The following is a 20,828-nucleotide window of genomic DNA, read 5'->3' on the forward strand; positions in this document are numbered from 1 at the left end:
AGCTTTTGATTCTGATCATGAAATTCTGAACACGTCATGCGTCTACACCTACATTTAAATGTGTCTACCTTGCCCACATTGTGTCCCTATTCCCTTTTCCCGCACTATAATCAAATGCCTGTATGCATTCTGCAAACGGTGGAACAGGCCAAATATGATAACAAAACAACAACTTGATGGCAGTAGCCAACTACTGTAGCTAACTAGCCAGCTAAACTCTATAACTAGCCTGCAAGCTTTGTAAAGTGGTTCACTTAACTCTAGCCCCCCCCCCCCCCAAAAAAAAAATCCTAATAAGCTAGCTGGCTAGCATTTATGAAGCCAGCAAACACTTTCCTCACACACTAGGAACGTTTAATGAAAAAAGATGCCTCTTGCTCCGACACATTTTCTGGAGACTTGTGGGTGGAGTGCTGATGACGTCGCCAAATGATGCGCTTTCGGTAGCCTGATTGCTTCCAGCTTGAGGAGAAATTCACAGAAATTCCAGATTTGAACACAATCTGATCACAATGCGACTTTTGCACATCTAGACCGGTCTTTTCAATGCGATCTTATTCTGGTAGCAGAAGTGGCATGTAAGTGTCAAGTGTAGACACAGCCTCTATGGCTGCGTTTACACAGGCAGACCCATACTGATCTTTAGCCCAATTATTGGCAAAATAGCTGATCTGATTGGTCAAAGACCAATTAGTGGAGAAATATCAAAATTGGGCTGCCTGTGTAAACGAAGTATGAGTAGGCTACTATGTACACATTTCATAATTTTGGGAATGAGCTGGCACAAGTGAATCCGCAAGGCTCTCAGTTGGATAACTCTGCCCGCAATGAAGTCTAAATTAGGCCTACCTTTTAAACACACATATCTTTTTGGGACTTTTGCTCCATTAGTGCAGGATTTCCCAAACGTGGTCCTGGGGCCTCATGTTTTTTGTCCTAGCACTTCACAGCTGATTCCAATAACCAACTCATCATCAAGCTTTGATTATTTGAATCAGTTGTGTAGCGCTAGGTCAAAAAAACAAAAAACTTGCACCCAAGGGGGAACCCAGGACCAAGTTTGGGGAACTCTGAATTAGTGCATTGGATTTTCAATAGAACTAGACAGAGGTAGGCTACAAAGTTTACAGTTAAATATTTTTGTGGTTCTTCTTACCTCCACCCATATCTGTGCCTCCAAGAAGGCAGAATCGCAGCTGATGGATGATTGCTCTCGCCACTCCATCGAACAGTTCCAAGCTCCGACTAAGATCTGATCAATTAAATCAATGAAATCTGTCATGTGACAGCTAGATGTCCTCTAGTTTGTACAACAAAGAAATAGCCTAAAAAACAATTGTTTAGGCTATTATCCAACTGGGCAAAAACGAATTCATTCAACATTGTTTCCACATCATTTCAACCAAAACATGCAATGTGATGATGTTGAATCAAGTGGAAAAACTGATTGGATTTGAAAAAAGTAATCTTTTTTCACCTGACTTTTAACCTAAATCAAATAACATGGTCCCATTTTTTTGTTGATTTCACCTTAGTTGACAACTCAACCAAATGTAAATCAAAACTAGACATTGAACTGATGTGTGGCCCAGTGGGATGCCAAGTTAACAGGTGCAACGGAAAAGATAAAACTACAATAAAAAATAGCATTCATACTGTACTATATTCTATTGGCATGATTTAAACCAGTCAAAATAAATGTATCCTTTGGATATGTACAAACAAGCATCCCTTTGCTCAACAGTTGAGCATCTTTTCTCCATCTGCTCTACACCATTGCCAAGTAACTTTAGGCTTACCTCAACTCCACGATGATTTCTGGAGTTGAGAAGTTTAGATACTTGGCACACCACAAATCTACACATGTAACATTTAGGTTAGTCAATCTTAAGTGAAACTTGACATTGTTCATCTTGCTATTGATACTACCCTGGGAGAACGCAAGAACGGGTATGTTCGTAAATTCAGAGCAAGTCCAGACGCTCTGGCCGAGGAGTAGAGGTTGATCCCAACGGCAGTCAAGCACCCAAGCCAACTGGCAAATTACTCCCAGACACAAATGAGATAACACCTCAATCTGACCGTTTTACTCGCCCAAGGAGAGCTGGTTAGGCTGTTTTCATGTTATCCAGTGCGTTGGTGAATGTAACTGTCCTGCTGGCGACAATTTAATAACGTTTTTTTTTTGCCGACGTTTACTGGCACCGGCCATATTCAACCGCTGTTGAGCGTTGGTAAATGCATCAGTTATTCTGCGCTCTGCCACATTCGGAATAGATAGCCAAAGTGAATTTACGAACGCGCCCAAAATTTATTTTGACCTACCTGTTCGGTCTCGACTACACACCCGCCAGATTATTCCCTAGATTGTTCGGCCCTAGTGGGCTATCTGAAGGTTTAGAAAGAACTGTAAATGTACCATCCGACCGAAACTGCCGCTTGAGCGTCAGGATGTTTCTCTTCCTCCACTCTCCGAAGCAACAGCACCACCTTTGACGTGCACTTTTCTCGACTGGATCTATCACGCCACCTGGCGGAGCAGGTGATTACTTTAGCCTCTCACTTGAGCCATCGTATGCCTACCATACTTTATTAGCGGTGCTTTTTTTGGACAGTAGTCGTTCCTCCTCAGATGTAGGTACGAGACTGTCAGCTAAATTTAACTATCAGTCTTGAATTACAACTTTGAGAGCAAATTTGACCTTGGCTGGCCTGGTTGCTGTCTCTGTTCAACTACAACATTCCACTCCTTGCCATTCCTGTCCTTCGCCAAAGAGACTGTCCTTTCGGGAATCTTGAAATATGAACGTTCTATAATTAATGAGGGATAAAGATGTTATGCTGGCAGTACTGTCGCAGATTTGAGATAAAGACATGCTAAACTTTGGGAATATAGATTTTTTTTTGCACCTACACTAGTACACTACAATGGTTTTCACATCATTGCAACCACAAAAAAAAGATAATTTGACATACTTTTATTTTAAATATTGTATTATTTATACCAGCATTTTTTTTTTTACTTCACACCAATGCTGTTATGTTGAAATATATTGTTGTAGGCACTTTTGATAAAATACATATATATAGTATGTAATTGGAATTACTAGAGTCTACAAAACTTAAATTGGTCTAGGTGTGGTGGGCAACAAGTTTAATACAGAGTACTGGTAACTCCTTACTCCACCCACTCCATTCACTGCAATGCAATACACTGCATATGAATTACATGTTGGCTTCTAGAAAAAAATACTCTATGTGCCGATGTAAAAGTGGGGTTCGCTTAGCCGCGGGAAGATATTTGGGGGTGATGGTGCTGCAAATTTGGGATAAAAACATTTCTCCCTGTGCCACAGACTGCTGTATTGTTCCACTAATACAGGAGTAGTAAAGGCCAAGTGCACTACTTTTGTGAGAAAAAAAATGTCCAGGCCTGCAGAGGGCTATATCGGTCCTCTAATACAGGCAAGGCAGGCCCGCTCATTAGGCAGGATTATGCGGCTGCCTATGGCGGCAGATTGAAGAGGGTGGCATTTGCTGAGCTAAACTGACCAAGACAACAACAACAACACATTGAACTTCATATTGTTCTGCCACAAAACAATTACATTTTCTCTTAACCAGTGGCATATGGGCTTTACTCATTTCATAGTGTATTCTACTGTATTTTTGTCAATGCCACTCCGACATTGCTCGTCCTACATTTTTACATTGACATTTGTCATTTAGCAGACGCTCTTATCCAGAGCGACTTACAGTAGTGAATGCATACATTTCATTTCATGCATTTTTTTTGTACTAATATTTATATATTTCTTAATTCCATTCTTTTACTTTTAGATTTGTGTATTTTTGTGAATTGTTAGATATTACTGCACTGTTGGAGCTAGGAACACAAGCATTTCGCTACACCTGCAATAACATGTGCACCTGAGGTGCTGACCTGTTCCACCCTCGACATCCACTGTGATTATTATTATTTGACCCTGCTGGTCATCTATGAACATCTTGGCCATGTTCTGTTATAATCTCCACCCGGCACAGCCAGAAGAGGACTGGCCACCCCTCATAGCCTGATTCCTCTCTAGGTTTCTTCCTAGGTTCTGGCCTTTCTAGGGAGTTTTTCCTAGCCACCGTGCTTCTACACCTGCATTACTTGCTGTTTGGGGTTTTAGGCTGGGTTTCTGTACAGCACTTTGAGATATCAGCTGATGTAAAAGGGCTATATAAATACATTTGATTTGATGTGCTAAATATGTGTACGTGACCAATAAAATGTGATTTGATTTTGACTCAAGACATTTCACCTTTCATTTTTAATTAAGTAGTAAACATTTTGAAAAACATCAATTCCACTTTGAAATTATGGGGTATTATGTGTAGGACAGTGACAAAAAATCTCAATGTAATCCATTTTAAATTCAGGTTGCAACACAACAAAATGTGGAAAAAGTCAAGGGGTGAGAATTACTTTCTGAAGGCACTTATATTTTTGTCAATTTCGACCTGCCCACCCTTATAAAAGATGTAATTTGCGAGAATTGCCAGACGGGCAATCCGCCCATGCCCTTTAGAGTTTCATCAGCAACATGTGACACAGAGGGCCTTCTGAGTGAGTTGGTAAGGGTGATGGGGTGGTTTGGGATTCACCAAGTGTTTCTTGTCACTCCAACGTTGTGGCTCCATGGACACGCCCATTCCCCCTAACCCCTCCATGTCAGCAGAGTACCAAAACTCAGTGGAGAGAAAAGATTACTTGAACGTGGGGGGGAAAATGGTCATCGCAAGGGAAAGGACAAGAACTGAGAGTGAAAATATGTTTGACCAAATAAACTTTAAGATTGGATGCAAATATCAACTGAATGCTTTCAAAATCATTTTCAATATGTTTCAATTCTAATTGTTTTCATAACAACAATTTTTTTTTTTTTAATCCATATATTTTTTAATAACTTTCGCTTACAGTAATAAAAGTCCTTGATGTTATCCTCACAAATAATCCTGACAGGTATCAGTCTGGTGTTTTCTGTAATGACCTTAGTGATCACTGTTTTACAGCCTGTGTTCGTAATGGCTGCTCAGTGAAACGACCTGTCCTGATTTGTCACAGAAGCTGACTAAAAAAACTTTAATGAGCAAGCCTTCCTTCATGGCATCTGTAAATTGGTTCAAAATCAGATCCCCACTGTCGAAGACGCTTGATATTTTCAGTGGTATTGTTAACAATGAGAATTAAAAACAGGTTCGACCGTGATCTTGCAGAGTTACTCCACCTCAAGAATTTCAGTTGGCAAAAGGTTTGGCACACGCATACTTAGGCTTACTGGCTCTTGTTCAGGAAAATGAGAAATAAGTGCACTCAGGCTATCCGGAAGGCAAAAGTTAGTTACTTTAAGGAGTAGTTCTCTCTCTGTGGGTCTAACCCCAAGAAGTTCTGGTAAATGGTTTAAGACCTGGAGAATAAACCCTCCTCCTCACAGCTGCTCATGTCCCTTAATGTTGATGATGTGGTTGTTACTGAGAAGGAGCACATTGCTGAGCTCTTTAATCATCAGGATTCCTATTTGACTAGGGCCATGCCTCATTGCCCGTCCAACATTTCCTCATCTCCCACCCCTTCTAATGCAACTAGACCTGATGCATCTCCCTCTTTTTCCCCTGCCCCTCCACAAAGTTTCTCCCTGCAGGTGGTCACTGAGTGAGGTACTAAAGGAGCTCCTTAAACTTGACCCCCAAAAAACCATCATGGTCAGATGGTTTAGATCCTTTCTTCTTGAAGGTTGCTGCCCCTATCATCACCAAGCCTATCTCTGACCTTTTTAACCGGTCTCTCCTCTCTGGGGACGTTCCCATTGCTTGGAGGCAGCCACGGTTAATCATTTATTTAAAGGGGGAGATCAAGCTGATCATAACTGTTAAAGGCCTTTTTCTATTTTGTCCTGTTTATCAAAAGTGTTGGAAAAACTTCTCAATAATCAACTGACTGGCTTTCTTGATATCTATAGTATTCTCTCTGGTATGCAATCTGGTTTCCGCTCAGGTTATGGATGTGTCACTGCAACCTTAAAGGTCCTCAATGATGTCACCATTGCCCTTGATTCTAAGCAATGTTGTGCTGCTATTTTGGACTTGGCAAAAGCTTTTGATACGATAGACCATTCTATTCTTGTGGGCCGGCTAAGGAGTATTTGTGTCTGTGAGAGGTCTTTGGCCTGGTTTGCTAACTACTACTCTCAAAGAGTGCAGTGTATAAAGTCAAAACATCTGCTGTCTCAGCCACTGCCTGTCACCAAGGGAGTACCGCAAGGCTCAAACCTAGGCCCCACGCTCTTCTCAATTTACATCAACAATATAGCTCAGGCAGTAGGAAGCGCTCATCCATTTATATGCAGATGATACAGTCTTATACTCAGCTGACCCCTCCCAGGATTTTGTGTTAAACGCTCTACAAAAAAGCTTTCTTAGTGTCCAACAAGCTTTCTCAGCCCTTAACCTGGTTCTGAACACCTCCAAAACAAAGGTCTGTGGTTTGGTAAGAAGAATGCCCCTCTCCCCACCGGTGTGATTACTACCTCTGAGGATTTAGAGCTTGATACACGTACTTGGGAGTATGGCTACACAGTACACATAACAAAGCTGCAGGCTAAGGTTAAATCTAGACTTGGTTTTCTCTATCGTAATCGCTCCTCTTTCATCTCAGCGGCTAGATATTCTTTAGCATTCAGCCATCAGATTTGCCACAAATGCTCCTTATAGGACACATCACTGCACTCTATACTCCTCTGTAAACCCGTCGCAAGACCCACTGGTTGATGCTTATTTAGAAAACCCTCTTAGGCCCCCCTATCTGAGATACCTACTGCAGCCCTCATCCTCCACACACACAACACCCGTTCTGCCAATCACATTTTGTTAAAGGTCCCCAAAGCACACACATCCCTGGGTTGCTCATGTGCATCCTGTTTCCGTCAATCATACTTGAGATGTTTTTACAACTTGGAGTACACCTGTGCTTACCAATTGATTGGACATTATTTGGAAAGAAATACACCTGTCTATATACGGTCCCACAGTTGACAGTGCATGTCAGAGAAAAAAACAAGCCATGAGGTCGAAGGAATTGTCCGCAGAGCTCCGAGACAGGATTGTGTCGAGGCACAGATCTGGGGAAGGGTACCAAAACATGTCTACAGCACTGAAGGTCCCCAAGAACAAAGTGGCCTCCATCCTTCTTAAGTGGAAGAAGTTTGGAACCACCAAGACTCTTCCTAGAGTTGGCCAGCCAAACTGAGCAATTGGGGGAGGAGGGCCTTGGTCAGGGAGGTGACCAAGTACCCAATGGTCAATCTGACAGAGCGCCAGAGTTCCTCTGTGGAGATGAAAGAACCTTCCAGAAAGACAACCATCTCTGCAGCACTCCACCAATCAGGCCTTTATGGTAGAGTGGCCAGATGGAAGCCACTCCTCAGTAAAAGGCACATGACAGCCCACTTGGAGTTTGCCAAAAGGCACCTAAAGAAGGACTGACTGTGAGAAACAAGATTCTCTGGTCTGATGAAACCACTATTGAATTATTTGGCCTGAATGCCAAGAGTCAGGTCTGGAGGAAACCTGGCACCATCCTTACGGTGAAGCATGGTGGCAGCATCATGCTGTGGGGATGTTTTTTTTCAACAGCAGGGACTGGGAGACTAGTCAGGATCGAGGGAAAAAAAATGAACGGAGCAAACTAGAGAGATCCTCAATGAAAACCTGCTCCAGAGAGCTCAGGACTTCAGACTGGGGCGAACGTTCACCTTCCAACAGGACAACGACCCTAAGCACACAGCCAAGACAACGCAGGAGTGGCTTTGGAGCAAGTCTCTGAATATCCTTGAGAGGCCCAGCCAGAACCCGGACTTGAACCCGATCGAACATCTCTGGAGACCTAAAAATATCTGTGCAGCAACGATCCCCAACCAAACTGACAGAGCTTGAGAGGATCTGCAGAGAAGAATGGGAGAAGCTCACCAAGCTTGTAGCCTCATACCCAAGAAGACTCAAGGCTGTAATCACTGCCAAAGGTGCTTCAACAAAGTACTAAGTGAAGGGTCTGAATACTTACGTAAATGTGATATTTCAGTTTTATTTTTTATAAATTCGCAAAAATGTCTAAAAACCTGTTTTTGTCATTATGGGGTATTGTGGGGAGATTGATTAGGAAAAAATATCAATTCTAGAATAAGGCTGTAACATAAAATGTGTAATAATTTAAGAGGTCTGAACACTTTCCAAATGCACTGTATATACAGAATTACTACCTAAACTTAAAAATATTATCAAAAGTTTGTAGCTATTTACCTTTTGTAATGTTTTTTCTTTTTTCTTCTTCTGAGTGGCAGCCCAGTCAAATATAACAGAATATCAAATATGAATTTAAATATTGTACCTGTAACCCCCCCCCAAAGCAAATAAAAACTGTACCCCCCCCCCAAAAAAATGTGACATTCTAACAAACAAGGCATTTATGAAAATGTATATTATATTGCATGTATCCAAGTGACTAAGTAAGAGGTTTGTTGTTTTCATTATATTAAATATGTATAGTCATATTGTCTTGTTTTCATTATGAAAACAAAGGTAAAATATTTACTCTTAGTCATTTGGCTACATGATAGATAGGGTGTGTGCGAGTGAAATCACAAAGTAGGATTTCAATCATTTTGGTATTTTAATTTGCCAGTTTTTACAAAAGGTAGGCACCGTGGTAGAAGCTATATCATGTTGTTTAACTACTCCCCATGTCAATCAATAATCAAACATACTTAAAAGGCCCATTGCAGTCAAAACTGATTTTCCTGTTTTATATACATTTCCACACAATGAGGTTGGAATAGTGCTGTGAAATTGATAATGCCCTTTTAGTGTAAGAGCTGTTTGAAAAGACCTGAAATTTCAGCCGGTTGTGATGGGATGGAGTTTTGTTCTGCCTGGTGACATGACCAGGAGGTAAATTAGTTAATAGACCAATAAGAAAAACAGTTCCAAACCTCTCAGCCAATAACAGCTTGTTTTCAGTTTTCCCTTCCCCAATTTCGGTTTCTTTTTTTAATCATTTTAATTGAAAATTAAGTATGGGTACTTAATTGTTACAGAGAAATGGTTTAGAGTTTTTTTTGTTTTTTTAAACATCTGCATTGGGCCTTTAAATACATAGTTCAATACATTGCAAGTCAATGAAACTGACACTTTTCTGTATTTCTAATTTCTACACAGGAATATAAAAACATCCTGTGACAATTTAGTTTTTGCATACACTTTACCACACCTGTCAGTATCATCTTTGAAAGGTTACAGGAGTTTGGAGATCTTGCCTAATGGCCTGTATACTTTAGTGCATGGTCAGAACAGTCCAACTGAAAGCTCAATTACCGCTACAGTAATACAGCAGAGTTGTAAGTGATCTGGGTGAAGTTTTCCCTAGGTACAGATTTAGGATCACCTTACCCAATCCTAACCTTAACCATTAGTTGGAAAATGTAAAACTGACCCAAGGACAGTGTCTCGGAGCAACTTCAGCCTAAATCATTCAAAGTACTAAGGGGCAATGCGGAAGTAGTGATGGCACACACTTCAATAACTTTCAGTTGCATGACAACTTTTAATCTGACAATCGTATTTTTAGAAACAGGCTACTGATTCCTCGCACGCTTAGCTTACTTTAATTATATATATATATATTTCCAGTTAATTTTTTGTCATCATACCACATGCTAACCTACTCAGTAAAAATGCTAATGAGCTAACAAAATTCAGCACTTGAGAATTATTGGCAGTTGTATTTTCTTCTCTTGTTCGGTGAGTGCTGTGTTCATGCCTTGGACAGGGCCACCACTGTGAAGCGAAGCTCCTGGGGGTCCCGAGCCATAAACATCTTACACACCTCTGTCGCATCCTGCAACACAGACAAAACAAACACACCTTGATACATTATACGATTAAAACCAGGGTCCTAATTATTAGCACAAACTAGGGGTGTTGAGTACAGGCACCTCTGTTTGGTCCGTACTGTCAAACTGAATGAATACATAAAAAGATACAAAAATAAATGAAAAACACTATAGGCTATTCCTACGCTGTGATGTATGCCTCGAGTAAATATGAGCTCATTACTATTTATTTTTTCAAGCTATTATGTTAAAAACAACTAGAGTTTATACGCACAGTCATCAAAATTCTAATCTTAATTGTCCAACTGTCCTTTGTGAGTCGCAGCCGGGAACTAATTCTGTACGATGGTGAGTGGCAGGGTCGATAAACCAGGAAGATTCTCCATCATCGTTTCAATCTGCAGTCTGGGAACATTTTGGTTTTCTAGTAGATTACAACTGCAATGGATAAAGATTATAATTGCCACTGCTCAATGAGAATAGCTTATGGAGCTGCCAACACCTCAAACATGTTGACATGTGCTCTTCACGGATGAATCTCAGTTTCAACTATACCGGGCAGATGGTCGTTGTGTGGGCGAGCAGTTTGCTGATGTCAACGTTGTGAACAGAGTGCGCCATGGTAGTGGTGTGGTTATGGTATGGGCAGGCGTAAGCTATAGACAATGAACACAATTGCATTTTATCAATGGCAATTTGAATGCAGAGATACTGTAACGAGATCCTGAGGCCCATTATCGTGCCATTCATCAGCCGCCATCACCTCATGTTTCAGCATGATAATGCACAGCCCCATGCTGCAAGGATCTGTACACAATTCCTGGAAGCTGAAAATGTCCCAGTTCTTCCATGGCCTGCATACTCACCAGAGATGTCACCCATTGAGCATGTTCGGGATGCTCTGGATCGAGGTGTACAACAGCGTGTTCTAGTTCCCGCCAATATACAGCAACTTCGCACAGGCATTCATTCATTAATGAATAAGTGCTGTACTACATTGTGATGATCATGTTAAAATTGTGTTTGTTAATATGCAGGTGTAATAATTGTGTCTTATCATATGTAGCCTATATAACAATGTTGGAAAATAGATTTTAGTTTTGTGTTCAGTCAGCACAGTACGTGTTAATTCGTATGATCTAATTTTAGAAGTGATGTGCTCTACCCTGACAGTTGTTTTAACCTCTACAGGATCTGTGCTTCCCCATCCCCCCCAGGACGGTTGAGCTAATATAGGCTAATGTGATTAGCATGAGGTTGTAAGAAACCCCAAAAAATCCCAGGACATAGACATATCTGATATGGGCAGAATGATTAAATTCTTGTTAATCTAACTGCACTGTCCAATTTACAGTAGCTATTACAGTGAAAGAATACTATGCTATTGTTTGAGGAGAGTGCACAATTATGAACTTGAAAAAGGATGAATAAACCAAATTAGGCATATTTGGGCAGTCTTGATACAACATTTTGAACAGAAATGCAAAGATTCATTGGATCAGTCTAAAAGTTTGCACATCCCCTGCAAAAAAAAAAATCTACATTGCGTCTGGGCTGGAATAATACATTATGGCTTTTGTCTTGCATTTCAAAGATGGTACAAAAAAATACAACAAAAAAAATGCTAAAAAACCCCTGCATCTTTTACCAGATCTAATGTGTTATATTCTCCTACATTCATTTCACATTTCCACAAACTTCAAAGTGTTTCTCAAATGGTATCAAGAATAAGCATATCCTTTCTTCAGGTCCTGAGCTACAGGCAGTTAGATTCGGGTATGTCATTTTAAGCGAAAATTGGGGGGGGGAAATGAAGAAAATGTGCCTATTTTCAGAATAAGGTTGTCAGACGAAGCTCCTGCTGCTCCCCCGTTTCGAACGTTGCTGGAATTTGGAGTCGAGGGGTGCCTTGAACTAATCTCAGACTGGGAGCCGCGGATCGCTCATTACCCACACGTCCCTGGTATGCTGGGATCGCTGCCTGCGCACGAGACACCTTCTTGCGAATCCTGCTGTGGGAGTGGAGATTCCAGCTCTGTATGTGGCTGAAATGTATTGCCCAGGAACAGCTCGTTCTTCTACCTGGCTTTTACCTTAACCGGCGACTGTCACCAACTAGGTAGATGGCATCGGGGTAGAGGTGGTTGAAACGCTGTTGTGTTACTGTATGTTTGGGAAATCAACCTCAGTATGTCCTGGTCTGTGTCAATGGCAGACCCAACCCAAGAGAGCGTATTTTTGTAGGCCGCATCCACGCATCCTCTCTGCGAAAATTCTGTCTACTTTTCAGTTGTGCCATCTCAGTTTGAATTGTGATGATCCCATCCTTCAGCTCAACATTTTGAATGCACATCGACAAACAACGATCTGGGCACATTCTTCCTCCTTAACGACTATCAACATTTCACACAACTCACACTTCATAGCTTGATTTTTGTTAAGCGAAATGGAAGAGGTTTGCAACTCCATAGCAATGTCACTTGAAGCGTATGAAAGTCAACATGAAGGACAGCTGCCTACAGCAAATTCGATGAATATTCCCACAGTGTGGTGATAAAATATACTAGATGGAAATTAAAAGATGTAAAAATGTTATAAAATCCAAGGCTTTAAATCTGAAAGTAATCTATCACCCTTATGAACAAGCCCCAGACCTTTGTTAATGTTTACATTGCCCAACAAAGTCACAGCAAATCTCTTTTCCATGCAACTCCAAATGCTGCAATTGAAGTGAGTTGACTATTGTCATTGATATTCCTACTGTAGGCCTACTTGCCATCCACTCTGACTTTGAAGTGTAATGACATGTTATGCTTCTGCTTTAGACTGTTCTCAATATCCATGCTACACCTTTCCCAGTCCTATTATGGGAACTGAGTTCCCAAAGTAAAAGTAATTTCAAAATGTAAAAATTTGTTTGGATCTGAATTCCTGGCGATTCCCAGAGGGCTGCAAAGCGGATACAGTGGTGCTCTCTTGTGGATTAAGTAAGTAAGTTCCCGGAGTGATTTCCCTTTCCAATTCCACCCATGATTATAACAATGCAGGTAAGGTACACCTACTGAATATGGAAATATCAGTAATCAACACGGAAACGCTTTCTGAATAGCCGCCACTCATTCACCCAAGGCCGTGGTTGTCTCTACCAAACCATCATTGCATTGAGTCTTTACAATGAGATGCATTGATTAGTCGTTTACCTCAAGGAAGCGGACTTCTGATGTTTTCCCATGGGCAATAGGGAAAGGCTTGCGGCCATCTTGAAAGAAAACACAAGATGAGAAACAAATGCTATTGCGCATGATCAATATCACACTGTAGTGACTCGGCAAGTCTCAGAACAATCCCATTGTAATGTGGATCACATGCATAGAAAACTCATGGTAACACTTCCTAAGAATACCCTCTTAATAATGCATTATAAGCATGTTTTTAATAACTTATGGGGCTCATGAACATGTCACGGACGGGATCTGAAGGAAATTCCCCCTTGGGCTAAGGGTGACTGATTTTGACGACACAGGCTGGGCTACCTCATCACGGGACCATGAGCCTCTCCACGAGACGCCACCCCACGTTGGGCGCCATTATCACAGGCTGGATCTGAATCCTGGTCTCCCACAGGAGAAACATTTTGTCTTGACCATTAGGAGAAACCAATGTCTTGACCATGAGACCAAAAGAAAATGATCCCTTGGGGAAATTACCCCTCATGTCCGCTACAAACGCATTATAAAATGTGCTTACAAGGCATTTTGAAGAGTTTATTCATAAGAAGTGTTACCAAACCCATTTCTGTGTATCTTATTGCATCTATTGAGAGGTCTACTGCAAAGCATTTCAAGTGGAAAGGGGTGTTTCACTTACCCAATTCATATAAATGTCCCCCAACATTCACAAAAGCAATGAAATGCAAGTCCACTTTTTCATCCAAGCTCGGTGCCTATAAAACAAAAAATAAAAGCACAACTGGGTCATGTTCAGTATGGGCAAATAAAAGACGAAAATAAGAGTTTACAAAAGGGCAAATTTAGGTAGTAGCTTCCTATTTCACTCTCTTTCAAAAAGGTGTCCCTGTAGTTACTTATTGACTGCCTTTGACCATGTTCAAAATAGTTGTTTTAGAAAACCCTTAAAATTAATACTCACCTCGGTTTGTCCTTCCTGTGCACTAGATTCATGTGTAACACGGATGCTCTGTAAAGGAAGAAAACATCATCCAATTTAATTTCAATCACATCATTTTCCTATGGCTAGAATGACACCATCCACTCAGTGCATTGTCATCGTGGCCACCACTTATTATAGGCACACCCTGGTAACTACCAAGCTAAGCACTAAAATGTTTCTAAACACTAGTCTTGACCCACTAGCACTAATCTGATAAACTATCATCTTTGTATGATGAAGATTTTGATGGAAATACCTCATCTTTCTCCAGGAAGGTGGCCTTGTTCTCTGGGCTCAGTTTAGTGGACTGTACCAGGAACATCTTCAGTGGAGAGTCAGTCTCTGGGAGGACGAGTAGAGATAAGCATGAAACATACAGAAAGTTATATCACTGAGCAGTGTTCATTTCGTCAACAGAAAGTGACAAAAATATTTGTCAAACACTTACTTTTCAGTGGCAATTGACGAGACTAATAACTGACTAAATAGACCCAGAAAAAACTATAACCAAAAGAAAATGAATTTGTTTCAGTTGACTAAAATGAGAAGAGATGAAATGATCTGTGACTAAAATCTGACTACTAAATGGACTGGACAAGAGTTTCAGGAGAGATTAAGAGCTTTTCCTTGATAAGCACAATTAATATTGGCAACAGTTCACTTCAGCAGTGGAAAGGACGCGCCACACACAGACTACATCAGCTGGTGAGCAAGCAATGTGTGTGGGCAGACAGGCACCGCTCAGGCTCAGATTATACACATCGCACAGGCAACGCTCTTGTTTCCCGGTAGCTAACCAGTCCACCACCAGCCTATACCCTTTGCCTGGTTAAGAAATAAGGTGCCTTACGAAATTAGAAATAAAAGCAGCATTGAGTTCAATCGTAAAAACAACAGTTTATGTTTTTCTCCCTTTTAGTATAGAAAAGTAGGCCGTCTTTGAACTTGTAGTCTCGCTCAACTGTCCCACTTTCCCCACTGCATTTCATAGCCAGGTTCTGTAACAAACGTAGCCAAGTCTCCCTCTTTTCCTCAGAGAAAACAGCTTGATTCTAGCCCTGATCATTCAAAAGATATGATCCATAATACTAGAGCTGTGCTTTTTTCCCTTGTCGCACATTGGCGGGCCGAATTTGGCATTCATAAAGCATATCGCGGGCCGTTCTAAAACTAGGCTACTTACGGGTCAGACTGTTAACAGACTGTTTAGGACACACCTTATTCAGTCGTGTTACCTCATTAGCTAGCTATAGCTAACAACCTGGGGCGCGTTCAGCAGGACGTGTTGAATAAGGAACAGGAACAACATCTATTCATGGATTTTCTATCTGCAATGTTCGAGAATGTTTTGCAACTGAACATGGCCCTGGTAACATTACCAGTAGCCTATATGCAAACATTTGGTGGCACAGAAAGGAAAAGCAAATGATTTATTGACTAAATTAATCTTGCCACTACAGGAAAATCATTTCTACGATTAAATTAGTGAAATACTTTTCCTGAACGACAACGCAATTACATTTTTCACATCCTCATTTTTTCAATTTATCAAAGCCATCATGGACTACAGTAATATGCCATTTTCTCCCTCGCCATCTCAATAAGGACAGTCACCGCCCTGTGATCGGTGATGTAGGGTTTTTCATTGGGATTGGGGAAGGTGATCCTAGATCTGTACATAGGGGAAACTTCATCCAAGGTTTGACAGCCACGTACCAAATTCCAGATGTTCCTGGTTGTTGGCCACAGCATGAATTAAGCCTATTGTTCCACAGGCGTTGCCGATTGTCTGCTTCATGAAGTAGACATCTGGGGAGACATCCTGGCCCTGGGCCTTGATCTTGGCCTCCTCCTCCAGCCTGAAAGACTCATACTGCAAAATGGGAGAGGAGAGGGAAAGTGTGTCATGTTGTTTTCCTAACTTATGTGTTCTTCTATCGATTATATTCCATTATATTCTACTGTAGTTACTAGGGCTGATTGTTTATTTTAATTCTAGAATGTTAATAAATACATTTACAAAATGATTGCATAATGCACCTGTGGTAAACAACGACAAAAACCACAACTCTACATGCGGTTACCAGTATATTTGACTGTCAAATAATTTTCAATTGTAAAAGACCATTTTACACTCGCTGAAAACACAGGTTGACCAATCAGGACAATAGAGTATATTTTTTGGCATAGAATAGAAGACGGCACCAGCTGTGACTCCTTTTAACTAAATAGCCTAAGTCAAACAAACACACATTAGGTTGGAGAAGCTGGAGCAGACCTACCTTCTCTGTGACAGGGAAGAGCAGCAGGACAGCACACACAGGCCTGGGCACCATGCTCAGAAGCTCTGGGTCCATCCCATACACATCGCCAAACTGCCAGGTCGGCAGCAAACCCAACTGACGCAGAAACTTGGGGAAGAATATTGGAGTTAAATCATCATGCATGAAAATAGGAATGCAATGGGCAGGGCAAAGCTCAGGAGTGCTTTAACTTGATATCCTAATTTATATTTTATGAACATGTATAAATCAGCAGGTGATCATGTAGGCTCCCGAGTGGCGCAGCTGTCTAAGGCACTGCATCTCAGTGCTAGAGGCGTCACTACAGACCCTGGTTCGATTCCAGGCTGTATCACAACCGGCCGTGATTGGTAGTCCTATAGGGCGGCGCACAATTGGCCCAGCGTTGACCAGGTTAGGGTTTTGCAGGGGTAGGCCATCGTTGTAAATAAGAATTTGTTCTTAACTGACTTGCCTAGTTAAATAAAGGTTAAATAATAAATAAAAATCATTATTGTAGCTGCCACACTATCCTTTCAGCAATGTACTTTTTTTTTTTTTTTTTTTAACTAGGCAAGTCAGTTAAGAACAAATTGCTATTTACAATGACAGCCTACCAAATGGCCTCCTGCGGAGATGGGGGCTGGGATTAAAAATAAATTAAACAAAAATATAGGACAAAACATCACGACGAGACAACACTACATAAAGAGAGACCTATGACGACAACATAGCATGGTAGCAACACAACATGACAACATGGTAGCAACACAACATGGCAGCAGCATAAAACAGGCTACATACATTATTGGGCACTGACAACAATACATCAAGCAAAGCAGCCACAATTGTCAGTAAGTGTCCATGATTGAGTCTTTGAGAAAACTGTCCAGTTTGAGTGTTTGTTGAAGCTCGTTCCAGTCGCTAACTGCAGCAAACTGAGAAGACGAGCGACCCAGGGATGTGTGTGCTTTTGGAACCTTTCACAAGGTTGTGACTGGCAGAACGGGTGTTGTATGTGGAGGATGATGGCTGCAGTAGATATCTCAGACAAGGGGGAATGAGGCCTAAGAGGGTTTTATAAATAAGCATGAACCAGTGGGTCTTGCGACAGGTATTCAGAGATGACCACTTTACAGAAGAGTGCAGTGATGTGTTCTATAAGGGGCATTGGTGGCAAATCTGATGGCCGAATGGTAAAGAACATCTAGCCGCTCGAGAGCACCCTTACCTGCCGATATACAAATTATAGTCTTCGTAATCTAGCATGGGTAGGATGGTCATCCGAATCAGGGTTAGTTTGGCAGCTGGGATGAAAGAGCAGTTACGATAGAGGAAACCACGTCTAGATTGAACTTTAGCCTGCAGCTTTGATATGTGCTGAGAGAAGGACAATGTATCGTCTAGCCGTACTTGTATGAGGTGACTACGTCAAGCTCTAAACCCTCAGAGGTAGTAATCACACCTGTGGGGAGAGGGGCATTCTTCTTACCAAACCACATGACCTTTGTTTTGGAGGTATTCAGAACAAGGTTAAGGGCAGAGAAAGCTTGTTGGACATTAAGAACGCTTTGTTGTAGAGCGTTTAACACAAATTCCGGGGAGAGACCAGCTGAGTATAAGACTGTAATGTCTGTATATAAATGGATGAGAGAGCTTCCTAGCCTTGGGGTACACCTTTGGTGACAGGCAGTGGCTGAGACAGCAGATGTTTTGACTTTATGCACTGCACTCTCAGAGAAGTAGTTAGCAAACCAGGCCAAAGACCCCTCAGAGACACAAATACTCCTTAGCCGGCCCACAAGAACAGAATGGTCCACCGTATCAAAAGCTTTGGCCAAGTCAATAAAAATAGCAGGACAACATTGCTTAGAATGAAGGGCAATGGTGGCATCATTGATGTTTAAGGTTGCAGTGACACATTCATAACCTGAGCGGAAACCAGATTGCATACCAGAGAGAATACTATAGACATTAAGAAAGTCAGTCAGTTGATTATTGACACGTTTTTCCAACACCTTTGATAAACAGGGCAAAATAGAAATAGGCCTATAACAGTTAGGATCAGCTTGATCTCCCCCCTTTAAATAAAGGACACGCCATGGTGGCTGCCTCCAAGCAATGGGAACCTCCCCAGAGAGGAGAGACTGGTTAAAAGGTCAGAGATAGGCTTGGCATGATAGGGGCAGCAACCTTAAAGAAGAAAGGGTCTAAACCATCTGACCCAGATTGTTTTTTGGGGTCAAGTTTAAGGAGCTCCTTTAGCACCTCAGACTCAGTGACTGCCTGCAGGGAGAAACTTTGTGGAGGGGCAGGGGAAAAAGAGGGAGATGCATCAGGGCTAGTTGCATTAGAAGGGGTGGGAGATGAGGAAATGTTGGACGGGCAATGAGGCATGGCTGAGTCAAATAGGAATCCTGATGATTAAAGAGCACAGCCATGTGCTTCTTGTCAGTAACAACCACATCATCAACTTTAAGGGACACGGCAGCTGTGAGGAGGAGGGTTTATTCAAATACCAGAAGCCTAAGCATTGGTAATTTAAATCAGGTAAAATAATCACATTTGATTCGACCAACTTTGGATTCAGATTGACTTCTGTTCTCTATTTGTATATGGAGCTCGTCAGCATCATGTGCATGTTTACTGCAGTAATTATTGGCTCTAAGAACTTGCTAGTTACATATTCACCATCAAAATCATCTTTCAGCTCTAAAACAAAGAGCAACTGTCTAATATCAATGGCAATGCTGTCTAGCTAGCTACTTCGCTGCTATTAGTAGGGGTTAAATATCAGCTGATGCAAGCATAACGTGTTGGATATGCTATTTTTAGAGGGTCGATAGTTAAGCTGAACAGCACCTCCGCTTTTGATAACTAGCCACAGTTAGCTAGCTATTAAATATTATAACTAGCTAGCTATCCTCCAAGCTGGATACTGTGTTGTTAGCCATCTAGCTAACTAGCTCGCTATTATTTAGCATGGAATCTGCGAGTGAGATTCCGATATCCTTGGACAGCAACACTTTAACCCTCCATGATGGGTTTAGAAAGATGATACGACTTACTCACTTGGTTCATCACCTAAAAGAAAGAACAAAAAGTAAGCCGTTAGCTTTTCTTCGACAAACCTGCCAGCAATAGCTAGCTAGCTAGAATAAATTAGCTAGCCAACTCATGTGAGATTGAATGAATGAAGCAGCTAACTAGTTGTGATGACATGTTTAGCAAAATTGGATAAATACAAAGTATGTACACTTACATCTGGGTTGGCTTCCAGTGGCAACCAGCGCTGGCCGTTCATTTCTAATGATATTATAGTTAGTTAGCTAAAATCTTCAGTAAAGTGAAACAGCTCCAACTTCTTTTTCAGCGAAACAGAAGAAGCGCGTTTCTTCTTCTTCGGTGGGGTTTATCAGCGTTTAGCAACCAACGTTATGGTGCATTACCGCCACCTACTACACTGGAGTGTGGGCCAGAGACATGGAGAAACTAAATCCTACCTGCCAGCCCCGTTGCTCTTAAAAAACGAATTGTATGTATACCCTTCTCACTCATACTAGATCTCAGCCCCTCTCTTTCCCTCTGATACTGCCCACACTGTAGCAATACATGCTCCACAGTCTCTGTTTCCTGGCAATAATCACACTTTCCTGTTGGATGCTTTCCTATCACATTGTGCTATTGTGTGTGTTTTTTTGCGTTATTTGTAACTTATTTTGTACATAATGTTTCTGCCATCATTTCTTATCTCCGTATTTGTCGCCTCCTGCACTGTTTGCGCACAGAACAAGACTCAGCAGCAAGCTCCGGCTGGCCTCCTTCAACCACTCCCTGTTCCTCATCGCCCCTGGTCCCATATGTCTCTGGACTTCGTCACTGGTCTCCCTCTGTCAGATGGCAACACCACCATCCTTACAGTTGTGGAAAGGTTTTCCAAAGCCGCACATCTCATTCCCCTTCCCAAGTTGCCCTCAGCCAAGGAGACGGCCCATCTTATGGTGCAGCACGACTTCCGGATCCATGGACTTCCGGTCGACAAGGTCTCCGATCGTGGTCCTCAGTTCACGTCCAGGTTCTGGAAGGCATTCTGCACCCTGATTGTGTCATCGGCCAGCCTGTTCTCCGGGTTTCATCCCCAATCAGGACCTGCGGACGACTCTTCATTGCCTCGTCTCTACAAACCCCACCACCTGGAGCCAGCAACTTGTGTGGGTGGAGTACCCCCGCAACACCCTTCCCTGCTCGGCCACCGGTCTCTCGCCCTTCGAGTGTTCCTTCCCTGAGGAAGAGGAAGAAGTCAGCATACCCTCGGACCAGATGTTCGTCCGCCGCTGTTGGCGTTCCTGATCCTGAGCATGCCTGCCGTTCTTCGCCTGCCTGACTCTTATTAGGATTTCTGATCTCTGCATGTCCTGAACTTGCCATTTGCCTACTCCTTGTACAG

The 20,828-nt window shown here is 41.9% G+C and overlaps 1 protein-coding gene and 1 long non-coding RNA gene across 3 annotated transcripts; both read right to left on the reverse strand.

Moving 5' to 3' along the window:
* Window positions 1-261: 261 nt before the first annotated feature.
* LOC106581619 (uncharacterized) lies at window positions 262-2,469 on the reverse strand. Its single transcript, XR_001323138.3, has 3 exons — window positions 2,326-2,469; window positions 1,157-1,252; window positions 262-462 (listed from the first exon to the last, which is right to left on the reverse strand). It is a non-coding gene; the product is annotated as an uncharacterized LOC106581619 (long non-coding RNA).
* Window positions 2,470-9,616: 7,147 nt separating this feature from the next.
* On the reverse strand, window positions 9,617-19,784 carry uchl3 (ubiquitin carboxyl-terminal esterase L3 (ubiquitin thiolesterase)). 2 transcript variants are annotated; one of them, NM_001146602.1, is given in 9 exon segments: window positions 9,618-9,934; window positions 13,130-13,188; window positions 13,797-13,872; window positions 14,079-14,126; window positions 14,356-14,441; window positions 15,816-15,972; window positions 16,382-16,510; window positions 19,454-19,465; window positions 19,644-19,761. In NM_001146602.1, coding segments are annotated over 9 exon segments (693 nt in total). In that variant the 5' UTR covers window positions 19,686-19,761; the 3' UTR covers window positions 9,618-9,850.
* Between the last annotated feature and the right edge of the window lie 1,044 nt (window positions 19,785-20,828).

The sequence above is a fragment of the Salmo salar genome, chromosome 21 (assembly GCF_965601325.2).
Source record: "Salmo salar chromosome 21, fSalSal1, whole genome shotgun sequence".
In the NCBI taxonomy this organism is placed as follows: domain Eukaryota; kingdom Metazoa; phylum Chordata; class Actinopteri; order Salmoniformes; family Salmonidae; genus Salmo; species Salmo salar.